Here is a 15,373-nt window from a genome sequence, read left to right as displayed (position 1 = left end):
GTATAGATTGTGGAAATTGAGTAAATATTTGATGTATGTATGTCAATTTAAATATCCAGGAATTCACTAGCTGGAGCATGAAGAATATCACAAGTCAAAATTGGTGAGGTTTAGCGAAACGCACTCACGCATCAGAAATAATTGAAATTAAATTGACACTGTCCATTTCCCAAAAAATCACATTTATAATCCTACAATTTCCGTGCGGATATCCTCCGAGGAACTATGCAGACCAGACATTCTTATGCAGGCACATTTTTGTCTGATTTTGGACTTTTCGAAAACTTTGGTGACTCCACCGTATTTGTGTCAAAATGCTGTTCACCATTGATATAGGGTGGTTGCGAAAGTGCTTGAAAATTCCAAGACTTGCGGTGTGTACATGAGCAAAGCATTTTAGAGTTCGAGGAGGACAGTAGTCCTCTTGGCCTGGACTTTAACACCCATCTGTTGGAAATAATCCTTGCTGGCAACAAATTAAAATAGTCAAAAGAAGAAGATAAAATTAAGAATTGTACACTATGTTTTACTTAATAGACTGAGAGCCAATGAAATGCAACAGCTTCTCTATCTTGACAGGTTATCAACGCTGCTCTCACTTTGGCTGCCAGACCTCAGAGTAAAGTAGCCCAGGACAATATGGATGTTTTCAAGGACCAGTGGGAGAAGCAAGTCCGCATCTTGACTGAAGCGGTGGATGATATCACTTCTGTGGATGACTTCCTGTCTGTGTCAGGTATAAACCTGTTTAGTGTGGTCACACAAGAGTCATTCGGTTCCACTGAGTGTTATCTCCTCCTCGCCCAAGAAAACCACATCCTTGAGGACGTAAACAAATGCGTCATAGCACTTCAAGAGGGCGATGTGGACACTCTGGACCGGACTGCGGGAGCTATCAGGGGCCGAGCTGCTCGAGTTGTGCACATTATAAATGCAGAGATGGAGAACTATGAACCAGGCGTCTACACTGAGCGTGTGCTGGAGTCCATCAAGCTCCTGTCTGAAACTGGTTAGTACATTACAAATGCACTCGTGTATAATATAAAGTTGTGTTTTTATCTTGGGGAAAAACTGTTTTGGCACAGGTGGTCTTACTTTTTATTATTGTTTTTTTATTATTCATCATCTCGTCTTTTTTGTTTCGATTTTAACAGGGACATTATAAATTCCATAGCAACAACATAAAATACTTTGCACATGTTGCCAAGCAGTGTTCATGGAGGTCAATCATATAGGCTTTATGTGGATTTTTTTTAAATGGCACTGCCAAACACGCCCATTAAGCTGTTTGAAAAAAAAAGAACATGTTCAAAAAACCACAGAAGCACTAAAATTCCAGATATAAAAAATGGTACAGTTTGGAGTTCAACTAAAAATTTCTGAAAAAATATGGCCACTAGTACAAATGCCAATCAAATAGGTGTAATTGCACTTCAGAATGTTTTGTCATTTTGTTTAATTATGCAATGATTAGCTTTAGTTTACTCAGGAATATGATAATGTTGCATTTAAAAATTGTCTGAACAGGTAAACCTTTATTAAAGTTTGAGCCATGAACAAATTAATTCACTTAACATCATCAGTAAAATGAAAATCATAATATTAAAAACAACACCATCACTAAACTGATTATGTTCAAGGTTATGTTGAAAGTTCAGTAAAAATGTCTGAAAAAATATGGCCACTCGTACAAATGCCAATCAAATAGGTGTAATTGCACTTCAGAATGTTTTGTCATTTAGTTTAATTATGCAATGATTAGCTTTAGTTTACTCAGGAATATGATAATGTTATATTTAAAAATTGTCTGAACAGGTAAACCTTTATTAAAGTTTGAGCCATGAACAAATTAATTCACTTAACATCATCAGTAAAATGAAAATCACAATATTAAAAACAACACCATCACTAAACAGATTATGTTCAAGGTTATGTTGAAAGTACTACAGTGCTTTAAAAAAATGACAAGTTCTTGTTACACACTGCTCCGAAGCAGAGCTGCCACTGCTCATATTAGAAATGTTGATGCAAAGACTTTGGCAAATTGTGCATTTGTCAGTCTCCCCGTAACATCAGTAAACACAAAACACTCCTGCATATATATATACATATATATATGTTCAAGTCACATCACAATCTCTGTTTTATTTTTTTAAATGAGCCCTCAGCCCTCTATTTATTTATATTCTTGATTGACAGCCACTTCTTCCTGATCCACTTTCATCTCTCTCATTATTGCCCATTTATTTGCTATATCTATTGTTTCCCTTGTTGCATCCATATGCCCTGATAATTGGTAAGACAATAATTTATTCTTGCAGCTATCTGAGACATTGCAAACAGCATCAGGTGAATCACGTGCTCACACAGATATCTGGCGCTGACAACCCCCCACAATAGACCTCCCGCAGCACTAGTTATATGCTGTCATAGGCACATTCTCTTCTATTATTGCACGATTCTCTTCATTTGATTGAGGTATTTAATTGATAAAGTATAGTGGACACTTAAGGTTAATTTCATCTGACTATAACCTTGTCTCACATTAGGACTATAAAATTCTGCTGCTGTTCCATTAATCCTCCATGAAGTACCAAGCTTGAGTTAGCAGCAACCCACACTCTATATTGTGTTCTGTGAGAATTTTCTTCTTGGTGAGTTGATCATCAATGCACCATGCACTGTATTCCTCGGAGCTTTGACTGAAAAATGTGCTTCGATCCCCATGATATTGATTCTTGAAGTTGTTCAACACACTGTCGTTTAGTACATGGCGTTATGGCCGAGTGACAGTAAAAGTCACAATAAAAGATTCTTGATTTTTTTTTTCTGTTGTTTTCATAGCTGCACTCCACGACGATAAAATACCGCATACCTACTCCAAGTCTTGTTTGCATTATCATCCTGCAAATCTTTGGTTCGAGGAATTTAGGTCCATGAGTCTTATTAATTGCTTGGCAGGGAAACTGTAAACACGATTGTAACATGTTGGTTTTGGGATTTAAAAAAAATACTTTTTGTTTCCCAGTTTGGTGGTTCTTTAAGGGTGACAATGCACAATTGATCTGGACCATGAAGCACTCATTGATCCTTCTGAACTTTTGCTTCCCTCGCTCCCTCAAAGACCTGAAGTCTATGGATTTGATCACAGTCAAGGGGAAATCTATAGCTGAGGGAAAGATGATTCAATGTAGCTGAACAAAGGCAAAGGATGCAGGACCACACACTTTTAGAGGGTACCAAGTCCAATTAACTCGACTCTTCCAGAAAATCAATAGCTGTCACCAATGATTTCACTAAGTGTTTCGAGCTTTTTGTGGAATTCATTGATGTGATGTCCTCCCCAACCCCCCTTTCTTTGTGATGTGCATGCTTCAAACATCTACTCCAGACCATCTCGTGTGTGCGCTGTGGACAAAAGCATAAAAACGTATTTCTTGATTTATTAGACAATCGTCATTAAGACATTCTGGATAATTATATGCCTTCAACTTTGAGGAAACGGGAACAACAAGCCCTGATCCCAATCCCATCCAGCTCGACCTTTGGTTAGGTCCAATGTCATTGACCTCTGACCTCACAAGTTCCCCTCTAAATGAATCAACAAACATTCCCACAGACAGACTACCTAGAATAGCTCTCAGGAGACGTTTGCCAAGGCCTAGCAGTCCTGTCCATGTCCTTCAATAACCTATAACATTAAAATCTAGACTATTCCATGACCTGCAATGGCTGGTCACTGCCCTATTAGGCCCCGATGCAAGTGGACCATGTTGTGAAAAAGTTCTAATGAACTCTTGTATGTTCAGTTTTATCCTGCTTACACGTCCCACCGCTCCAGATGGGAATTGTTTGTGGATGTTATGCTTAATAAATAACCTTTTTTGCTATTTAACGGACTTCCCTTTCTCAGCCTACGTGTATTTAGCTGCATGTTTGTGGCTGCTTGTCATTTGATTTTGTTTGCTCACATCCATGACTACTTCTCCATCTTTGTGGCAAGGGCCACATCAACACTAGGACACTTATCACAACTGCCTGACCTCTGAACCTGTCTCAATTTGCCCATCCTTCCCTCTCGTATATTGAGTGTGATCAGATTAATGGGCCGGCCAAATACTGGCAGCCAAGGCACACAATTCTTGTGTGTAAAGCTGAGCCATAGATTCCTGACAGACAATCTACACATCGGCCCCAGGATTGAATCGTGTCCTTGAGAGGAGGAGAAATCAATAGCGTAATGGGAAAGTGGTTATGGTCAAACTCTTCCTCCCCTAGCCTCTTCCTCCTTTCTTCTTACAAGACACTTTTCTGCCAACTACTGTAACTCCCCATGTTTAAACTAATCTCCTCTGCAAAAAGAGGGTGGTACATTTTAAAGTCAATCATTAATGTGGTGCCTGGAGAGGGTAGATTAAAAAACTGATATATGACCTAACTTAGTGTGCCATTTCAAGAGGTGGGGTAGCATTACTCCTAGTTATTACATTGGGCCATGTTAAATGGGATTTAGTCAGGATTTTATCGTGAGTAATAACATCTCACAGTGGCACACACGTCATGCATGTACGTTTTGGGATTTTCGCAACAGAAGGAAAATCATTACACCAGGTCTGTTAGCTGAAAATGTGCAAAATAGTCCTTCTCTTTTCAAGATAAAAACAAAAAACAAGGCTTTGCAGGATATATTTTTAGGTGATGTTTTTGGAATATACTTTATAAATGATTGAATGCAGTGGTAAGTTGTTTGTCAAGCCATGTGTTATGAGAATTGGTTGTCCTCAATCGACCCATGCACCTTTTTATGATCATATTACTGAGCTGGATGAGTCTCTCTTCAAATTCATGTTTGTTTGTTTTTATTTCTAGGGAAAGTTGTTTTTGTCGAAATGGAAAATAATCACACAACTTGATTGTATCTGAGAGGCCTCTTAAGCAGCACCAGGTTTATAGTGAGTGCTTTAATGGGGCAAATGTGTTTCTTAATGTGACATGTTCTTGTTCAAATATCTGAATGTCATATTTATTTTTACTGCAGGAAGTTTCATAAGTAGGGAAATGTGAAATAATAATACAAAATTAGCCATTGAATACATTATGCCAGCACAGTGAGTTAGTGGTTAACACGTCTGCCTCAGTCAGGAGTTTCGAGTTTGAAAGTCTATTAATTATTCTGTGTGTGAGGGTTTTCAGCTTCACCCTGAACTTGAAGTTGCTCCAGCTTCCTCTCATGTTCCAAAAACATACATGTTAGGTTAATTGAATGCAAGTGCGATGGGTTGTTTGAGCTGTTGACCAGTCCAGAGTTTTAACTCACCTCCCAATCAGTTAAGATAAGCTCCAGTTGCCTAAGTGGACTGAAGACAACAATATTGAATATGGATGCATTAAAATTGTTGTTGGCCAGATTTTAAAAATGTCATTTGTTCTGTACTGTATTTTGTTTCAATTGGGTTTATTTTGCTTCCTTGTTGTGGTGGTCTTCATAGTGTTCTCTTCATAAACCTGTTAGTGAGTAATAAAGCATTGTTCAGATTTAACAATATAAATGCAAGAGACTCCATATGCACCAAGTTATATAGGAAAGAAATTGCTTTGCACTCAGGACTTACGTGTATATGATTAGTTTTGCAGTTCACTAGCAAAACTGTGTTCGTGTAGAATTCAGGATTAGAAAAGAAAAAAAAAGTGCTATTTAGAGCTTGTTAATCACCTCACAGAGGCACGCTATCCCTGCACTTGGGGTTCTTCATTGTTCTTGCATAACTTCCTACTTTAAACTATGCCTAAGCCTGGGGGGGGTGAAAAAAACCATTCCTACATGGTCACATTTAATTCCCTTCATCATTTCTCAACCGGAATGAGTGAAATTGCTCCTCACCATCAGCAACCTCTCTCATTAAGAGCTTGCAGAACATTTAAATATTTCTATTTGAAATGCCTTCCCAGCAATTCTCAAAAGCCTATTTTACGCTGCTCCACTAAGTGGATTAAACTAAATTAAAAATGGAGAAAGTGAGAGATTTTTTGTTGTGCCTTTTACATTTGTTGGAACATAGCTTCTCACCAAAAGAGGCATGCCTCAGATATGTACACCTGTAATGCCTGCTGACTGATTCAGTTTATTCATCCTCGGCCGAGAAGAAGTAAGTAAGTATGAATACAATTGCAGGCTCACTGTTTGAGCCAGCAGTCTTTTTTGTTGTTAACTCTTTTATAACAGTATTAAAACTGCTATTGTTCCGCACATATTTTACGAAACCCTCTTCTGTTATCTCTTAATAGAAAAAAATGTGTACGAAAACACCACTTTACAAAGTGCCTGATTCAAGAAAACAATGAACTCAGACCTGGAAAATCATTAATGAATGGGTTAGAGAAAAGAAGGCAACATTTTTATCATCTATTGATATATTATCACTGAGAAACTATGACATTACTTTGTGCAGTTGGGTTTATACCCAGTGCTGTTTGTCGTAATCAGTCGATGTGATGAGTGGAGTGACATATAATACAATTGCCCAGGTGGATACAAATTATGGGAAACGTGTACTTTTCTTTTGTATGACAGCAACCAGTGCTCTCTGGCTTTATAATTTGTAATTTTAGCACAATTCAACTGTAATTTCAGTACAATCCAACTGAACACATAAGCCTCAATCACCAGTTTTCGATAGGAAAATTGGACTCTTTTTTTGCACTGCTGGGCTTATGTTCCATTCACAATTTTTTCCTCCTCAAGCCTTGTGGTTTGACAGGCTAAGTGGGCTTGTTATCTTCCTTTCACTAAATAACACACAAGCCATGTGAGTGTGCAACACAAACAGGAAACTCAAAACATACCTGCAACTTACAATAATTCAGTGGTAAAACAAGTGATATGTTCCAATGGCAACAATTTCTACCCAAGATTTAATTTTGCACAGTGTGATACTGTCATATTGTTAAGAAAATGGAAAAACAAATTGTCGTTTGTTTTGTTTTTTCTCAGCGGGGGTGCACGATTCTGATGAAAATAGAGAGACTGCTGAATAAAAAATGATCAAAAGCCTTTTAAATATGAGTTTATTTGAATTGGTTATTTTGATTGCATTCTTAGATCTCACCAAGCTTTCAAACAAATTGTGCGTAGAAGACATAGAGTCTTGAGTCCAAATGTTAAGAAGGCAGGTCAGTGGTCTTTGCTCTGGTTTCTGACCGCCAGGATGCTATTTCAAATTTCTCATTGGAAGTTGCATAATGCCAGTTTTCTCTTGTTTGTTATGGCTATTTTTAATGCAGTTGTACAGCGCCTCCATATTTCAGTGTCTATAAATATTCACCTGAAGAAAATTCATGATACCATTACTTAAATCTATGGGTCTTATAGAATGCAAAACAACGTTTTACACATGGTAAATGAAGTATCAAGTTACCCCTTTCTGCAAAGATTCTAAATCTTTTCTTTTTCCACTTCTCTCCTAAAGTCATGCCTCGTTTTGCTGAACAAGTGGAGGTAGCGATCGAGGCGCTGAGTACAAACCCGCCACAGGCCTTTGAGGAGAATGAATTCATCGATGCATCGCGTTTAGTCTACGATGGTGTCCGAGACATCAGGAAAGCTGTCCTCATGATAAGGGTATGTCACTTTTCCTTTCTAGAACATTTTGTAATATCATATTACTTTATTAATCCTCAGCATGGTCATTATACTCCCATACTGTTTAAAACTCACTGGTAGCTTTGTTGTTGTCTTTTTTCAGACATGTAATTTTTATATATTTGAACAACACATACTAAGAGTGTGGAAAAAAAAAAACATTTGATGATAGAAAATAGAAATTGAATGAAAGCCTTCCTCCAGTATCGTATTGTCCTTTAGTTATCCCGTACTTTATGAACCAGTATGTAGTCTAGTCAGAATGGAGAACAATTTTTAACAGTTTAGACTTGACAGTGTTCTGTGATCCACTGCATTCCTTAATTATAGTTACGCCAAGGGACAATTACTAATGCTAATATTCTTATATCATGACTTATTAATGTACCAAATTGGTAGGGTTTAAGTAATTGTTTCTACTTGTGTGGACTACAGAAAATCCAATATAGGTTCAAATTTGTGCTCCCATTTGTTTTTATAATAACTTATTAAAATCCCCAAAGGCTATGCTAATCTTGTCCATGATCAATACAAACTTCTGAAAATAACACTTTTGTTATTTTAGGATTGCAAAAACAATGGGCAGGTGATTGCACAGGACTGTATTTGGTATAAATCTACTGTTTTCAACCTGCACTATTTACGAGACAGTAATATGTCTCTTTCATGCTAATAGATGATTTTGTAATGATTAATAATGAGCTTTTTTTTCCAAAACAGATTTCCGTTCCATCTAAAGCAATACAGTATGACATGCTGTTCACAACTCTTATGAACTCATTTAGTGGAAACGGCATATATTTATGAAAACAGTTGTATTTCTTGGCATCATATTGTCTCCTGGGTCGGGATGAATAGCATTTCAGCCCTGACAAATATTGCATTAATAGATCTCATCTCGGAGACGTCACATCCGCGCAATAAATGTTGCAGGTCATTTAACTGTGCGTCACAATAAGAAGGATGAATAACAACATGATCTTAGCAGCTCTACTAGCTGGCACTCTGAAATGAAACTATCTGCATTCTGTACCCGAGCTGGCCCTTCTCTAGTCACCGTGTAATTCATTTATTCAACTTTATGCAGGCTGGAAGCTTTCCCGGTGCAGCTCATGAAAAAAAATCTAATTATGGAAAATAATTTGATGCTGGTAAATAATGTAAAACAGGCGGCTTTGAACTTCCGTGGACCAGCTGGATTCATAATCCCGTCCATGTTTAAATTCCTCCTACAAGGAAACAACTGACTATCATATCGGTAAAAATGCATATGACAACTGTAATGCTTTATGAACGCATATTGTTATAGGCCTTATTTTGCTCCCACTTAAGCTGAGAAAAAGCTGCTTGGGATTTTTTTTTTTTACTGCAGAGATCTTATGAGCTGCCATTAGATTAAGAAACCAATTTGCCACAGTATTTAGAACTCTGAGGTAGGCATTGAGAAGAGAATGAAAAGTATAATGAAAGTTCCAAAAAACATAAGTCTGCCTTTCATTTTGTCGGTGCACATGCATATAACTGAAAAGCAGAAAAATATGAATATATTAAATGTAAAGCTGTATGGAGTGTTTACACTGTTTCCCGTGGTTATTACCATTTGTCTTGTCTGTCCAATCAATGAGATAAATCACTCAATTAAATATCCATTAAGGCATGCCGTCAAGAAACAGTGAGACCGCCTGCCCCGCTGCAAAAAGTAAAGAATGGCTGACTATTTACAGTTCACTTAACCCACCACCCAAACCATGTTTAGTGCAACATTATCATAATTGCTTTCAAAATTGTCCATAAATCAACTGTTTTACCTTAACAAAAAAAAAAAAAAAAAGGAGGAGCGGTATTGTAACTTATATTGAATGCATAGAAAATGCCAATGTTATTTAATCACAGTTCGGAACAGGAACCAGCTCAAATTTAGGTGTTAAAGGGCAACTTCAATTTAACATGCCTCATTTGTTTTCATTATAGTAAATGAAAAGCTCACTGAAACTGTGAGTCTGCAAGGAGACATCATGATGTTGGCCGTTTTCCTCTTGTTTTTATGATGGTTTTGTGACTGTACCTTCATATCTTGTGTGTTTTTTTGTTTTTTTTTTTGTAAATCTTTGAAATCCATTACAATAAATGTCTTCCAATTTTACAGTCCCGCATTTAACAGTAGAATTACCTCATGTGCCCTGCAAGACAGGGATCAGCAGGTGATGATGTGTGATTATACAACACAGTGCAATGTCACATTACATTGCATTGCACATTGTGGCCCATTTAAATTAATGATGGGGCTGTGGTTTTTCACGCAGTTCTAATGTCCTTCCAGACAGTATTAGTCATCTATTGAGGAGTTTTTGCTGCTGCATAACCCCTGCTGAAACCATTTTTGTATGTATGAGAGCACTAATACTACCAGTTATTGGCATCAGATTCTGTAATTGAATTTAATGGACAGACTGTCAATAAAATAACAGCAGATAGTGAAATGCATGTCCAGAGTTAATCATTTGAAGCTCTTTTAACTTATCTATTGTGAAGTTCGTTGAGGTCCGGAGAAATATTGAAACATTCAAGCACAAATATTGTGAAACTTGGGAAGCATTTTTTTTTTTCTTTCCTCTGCATTTGTTTTCTATTGTGACTTGCACCAACTCAGGAATATATACTTTGAGAATTTCCACTGTATAAAGACAATTTACACAAATAACAGCACTTTACATAACTGTATGTTTTCTGTATGGTTTGATCGTTTTCTGTCTTTCTCTGGTGATTGTCACAGACACCAGAGGAGCTGGAAGATGACTCCGACTTTGAACAAGAGGACTATGACACTCGTAGTAGGACTAGTGTCCAGACTGAAGATGATCAGCTTATCGCTGGACAGAGTGCTCGGGTAAGTAAACGTTCCTTTCTCAATTATTGTGCCACTCAATAGAGTAAATATGCCCTTGCTTGGCCTGGAAAAATTTGTTTAAATAACGCCTGGGCGAAAGTGACTGAGAATAATTCAAATGACAGCAACTGTTTCCTGTCTATTCGATTCATTCAGCTAGATTCAATTGCTTCGTATGAAAGCCAAAATGAATATATCGTTACAAATATGATTATTTCTTGTACACACTTTTGAAAATGTCAGGTGTAAAATAGCATTCATCCACAAAGAAGTCCTAAATTCCTCTCAGATGGTTGACAATGCAGTAGATTACCATGCCGAAGTTGATGCAGGGATCACTGCGATCCGGCTTTTGTGAGCACAACGATTATGTTTCACTCGGGTCCATCTTAACAGCTATTTGGAGGATATCAACACTTGTTCCCCCAAACAGGACAAAAAAACTCTATTGGTGTGTTACATGCTGAATGAATTATAAATGGCCGAGCGTGTGATTTGGCCCTGTGCCTTTTTCTGTGGTGCAGGCCTGCATTATACTGCCTTGGCCTTCATGCTCTGTGCATCAGGTCTATGCACAAAGAACAGACTAATAAATAAAAGGATGGGGCAAACATATTGTAGCTGAGTGGTTTTATACCATATCGTCAGTAAGCATTGTCTCTTATACAACATAATATATTACCAAGGTGGTGACAGGTATGTGATTCTTCCTACTTTAAGTCAATATCCTCTTATCTGAACTAACTAAAGATATACATAAATAATACAACTGGGCTTGTACAATCTGTTTAACTAACTTCTATATTGTTTTAAAATATTGGTTACGATAGCTAACTTCATTGCTGACAAAACAATAAAATATTACTGCAACAGCCCCAGCTAGTCTAACCCCACTCCCGTATCAACGATTAACTTTGATAGTGCCCCATAGACCGTCCACACCTTGTTATTGATCAACTATTGTTGAACGTCACCCCTACCCCCTTTATTGTCGACAATAACATATGGCATGTGAAGACGTTGTCCACACCCCCAATGCACCCAAATTTTGATACCAGTACGTCCCTGATTAGTACCAAATAAATGATGTACTCTTTGCCTGTGATTTAGGGCTATGTAAATAAACTTGACTTTTGACAATTTAAATTCACACTTATTTTAAGTGCATTTGCAGCTTAAATGAAATCACAAAAGAGAGCATATCTTGCTGTCTGGGGCCTGTCAGAGCAACAGACACTTTTTGCAGTTGATTGAAAATGCATCTGCTGTGTTTGGAGTTGTTAATTTAGGTTAAAGATAACATTATCATTTATCCTTTTTTATCATTAGTTGTCTAAATGTTATGTATCTGTGCATGATCAGTTGAGCTGCTGCACCATTGTTGGCTACTGGTGGGTTTTTTTTGCTACTTTTTTGCTACTCACATACACATACTGTGCAGAAACCTCTATACCTTTTGTCATTTAAATAATTTAGTTCAACCAAGGAATCCAAAAACAAAAAGTTTTAAGTTCACCAAGTTAGCAATCCAGCCATGAACCAAGAGAACAGAGGCTGGCATTTGGATCATAAAAGTCGCTCCGGGGAGTCTGCGGGGGTCCGGGGTGTGAAGTGTTTTGAGTCGTTTGTATGTACTGTACACTCCCACTAAGGCCCCTGCAGTGTAACATTGTCGAGCCATCTGAGCTTAAATGCACCAACTCTGCCACGCAAACTTGTTTCACAGCACCGAACTAGTTTTCCTGGCATGCAGCTTTGTTATGAGTGGGCAGCTCATTTTGGGAACAGTCTAAAGTCACAGCATGTCTCTTTGTCATAGCGTGTTGGAGTGAAGGCTGTGATATAAATTGGATGTCCAGTAAGGGTGACGTGGCTCAATACAAAAGCTCTAGACATTGAGGTCTTGACGACATGCCAGCAAGCATTATCAAAAGTAATTTGTGCAATTTAGGATTTAAATGACATTATGCAATGTTTAAAATACTTGCGGCCTTTTACCCCGCATGATACTACCCACCATTAGACACTCTCATGCCCTCAGAGACAAAACATTTACACATGCAGAAGACTTGCACATCCATAAAAGATGTGTTTGCTGCAAACCACCGGTGATGTGCCCAGTTGGCCTCAGCCTGTCATATCAGGACAACACTCCCTGCCCTCTCATGGCAACACTAAGTGGATACCGGTGAAAAGTGTTTGAATTGAAACAGACAAGAGTACACATAATCCCATCCCACCATAGGAACCGACATGCGCCTACTGAGGTTTACAGTCATGATCCTGCTACATCCTGCCAGACATGATATCTTTCTGACGATTTCGCTTGCTGTAGAAATATACTTCCGGGACAGTTCTCAGAGCCTTTATCTGTGGTAATTTAATGTGATTGTCCCCTTGACACTGCTGTTCTACTTATGCGTAATGTGTCCTACAAGTGAAGCTCCATGTATGATGAGATGGAAACACTAATTTATGATAGATGGTTCGGCCTTGTCGGCAGATGCAGTTATACAGTTAACACTGGTATAACTCGGCATGGATAATGCAGAGTGAATCACTTCACCCACCCCGAAAGCACGCTCGCAGCATCACTTAGCACGCTGATTGGATGACAGTGTTGATAGGTCATCCATAAAATTGAACTCACCAGTGTCTGGACAATTTATTTCAAATAAGGCAAAATTAAAGTCATTCTAGGTTACCGCGTTGGGTGAAGAAACCCGGAAAACGCTCTAATCCCTGCAGACATTGACTCGCACTGGCTGGATTTGCAACTATGTTAAGCTCTCGAGGCCCGCTCCTTGTTGTTATCAGTGAAGTCGCGGAAAGGTTTTGAGGATAAGGGAATTCTAGACAGTACAGAAGGAGGGAGCAAGGGGGAGGGTTCCACTGAGGCCGCTCCCTTATGACGTCCCATTTGGTTCATGTTTACCTCACCACTCTTGATTTTTTTTTTCCCAAGCTCATTGCTCATGTCCTCTAGATCCCTAAATTCAAAGAAAGGCTTTTTGCTTCAAATTTCACACTTTCTCCCCTTCCGAATAAGTGCTACTCATGTCATTTGGGATTCTTTTCTTTTTATAGTTATAACTTCACATCTGTGATTCTCAACAGACCACTGCCATTTTGACACCAACATCTCTCTGTTCCGTGTAGAATCATCTGTAAAGTAAATAATTAATGCCAGGAGTTGGTTTCAGCAAAGACTTGAACAGCAAAAGGACGAACCATTGTTCTTCGAATTTGAGGCCACGGTCGATGATGGGAACATACATTTTTGACTGAACTGAACATTACATTACAGTTCATTAAATGATTTGTATTACTGTAGTATTGCTTTAAATGCTATACATGTGCTGTCTTGTCACCAAGGTAAGGATTAGAATCACTTGGGGTTGAATCATTCACAGACTGATACATGTTCATTCATAGTGAACAAATCACGAGACGAGTTCCTTTCTCATCTATTCACTGGCTGCATCATTTACTGAAGACTCACAAATGAGTAACAGAGCGTGGCAGTTCCGGTATGGCATGCTTGAGCTGAGAAAGGAACAAACTAATTCAGGACTATTTCTTTCAATAAATTCACTTAAAACATATCATTTGTGAATCATTCACAAGCGACACACAAGTTACTTACATGCAACACACACCTGATGTTGCAATTATAGCACAAGGGAAAACATAAAAACAGAAAGATGCCAAGTTACTTACATATTTCATGTTTCACGAATGGAACTCATGAAATATGTACTTAAGTAAAAACTCAGGGGCCTGGACATGTATATATAGAGCCACTGGATGGTAGCTCTGAGGTGACAAATGAAATTACCAACACGGACAAAACTGAAAAAAATACAGGACTAGAGCGTCACTGAGTGGGAAATTGATGAGGAATCAATCCCACATCATAAGCCCAAATGTCATCTAATGGAATCGCTACGCTACCGTTGGGCCTCTCTCCAAATATTGTATTGACGTATCATTGGTTACTAATAAAATAAATTCTATATACAAGACTTTTAATTCATTAGCCTGAATGTATATAGACTTCAGGCTCAAGGAATGATTTATCTGAAAAAAATGTATCAAATCAAAAATATTCTGTGATTGATCAGCACACATGCAGGAGAAACAAAGGTGTGCTTTACAGAAAACTGAATGCATGGCATTTGGGCACTTGTGAATAAAAATGATTTCACCTGAACAATAATTGAGACGTGTCGCATCTAATGAAAGGATGGGAGTGTGCATCTGTAGAGCGCTAGATTCTACAAACATGCCATGCAATGTACTTAATGCATGTCAAGATGTAGATTTGAGCAGTTTTCTCACCCAGCATGCTGTTTATAAGGATCACACACTGATGTGTGTTTTGGCATCAGTAATAGCGGAACTCTAAACAGGCCTTGAGGGCCCAATTTTGTTTGTTTGCATTATGCTGTTCTGTCTTTTCCCAGCTAAGCAGTGCGCACACATACTCATCACAGGGCCAGCGCTCAAGGACGCTGCATCTGTTTTACGTATCTTTGTCTGTTCTCTTTTCTTTCTAGCAGCAATTCAAAAAAAAATAATTAAATAAATAAGGCATTTGCTTTTTCCTTGTTTAGTTTTTCTTCCTGACACTTTTGGCAGGCGACATGAACCAAGTGATGCACTTTCTCACTGAGCTCACCCGCCACCCCCACACACCAGCTTTGCTGTGAGGAAATGAAATTGAACGTAGGGTGACTATTTCAGTAAGAGAATACAAAATTTTGCTGGACAGTTAATAATGTATAAGGTTTCAAAAACAAGGCTACCTTTTTTTTCTGTACGATACTCATTTATTTCTGCTTCCT

The 15,373-nt window shown here is 38.2% G+C and overlaps 1 protein-coding gene across 4 annotated transcripts in view; it reads left to right on the top strand.

Moving 5' to 3' along the window:
• Positions 1-15,373, top strand: part of ctnna2 (catenin (cadherin-associated protein), alpha 2) — a 186,107-nt gene that overhangs the window by 156,979 nt on the left and 13,755 nt on the right. For all 4 annotated transcript variants that reach the window (XM_088373553.1, XM_088373555.1, XM_088373554.1 and 1 more), the window contains 4 exons: positions 580-736; positions 809-1,009; positions 7,467-7,618; positions 10,413-10,526. In XM_088373553.1, the coding sequence (XP_088229679.1) occupies positions 580-736; positions 809-1,009; positions 7,467-7,618; positions 10,413-10,526 (624 nt within the window). The remainder of the gene's footprint in view (positions 1-579; positions 737-808; positions 1,010-7,466; positions 7,619-10,412; positions 10,527-15,373) is intronic.

This window comes from Syngnathus floridae, chromosome 4 (assembly GCF_059516105.1).
Source record: "Syngnathus floridae isolate MCC-2025c chromosome 4, RoL_Sflo_1.0, whole genome shotgun sequence".
Taxonomy (NCBI): Eukaryota; Metazoa; Chordata; class Actinopteri; order Syngnathiformes; family Syngnathidae; genus Syngnathus; species Syngnathus floridae.
Note: the sequence above shows the minus strand (reverse complement) of the source record. Positions and strands in the feature narration are given on the sequence as shown.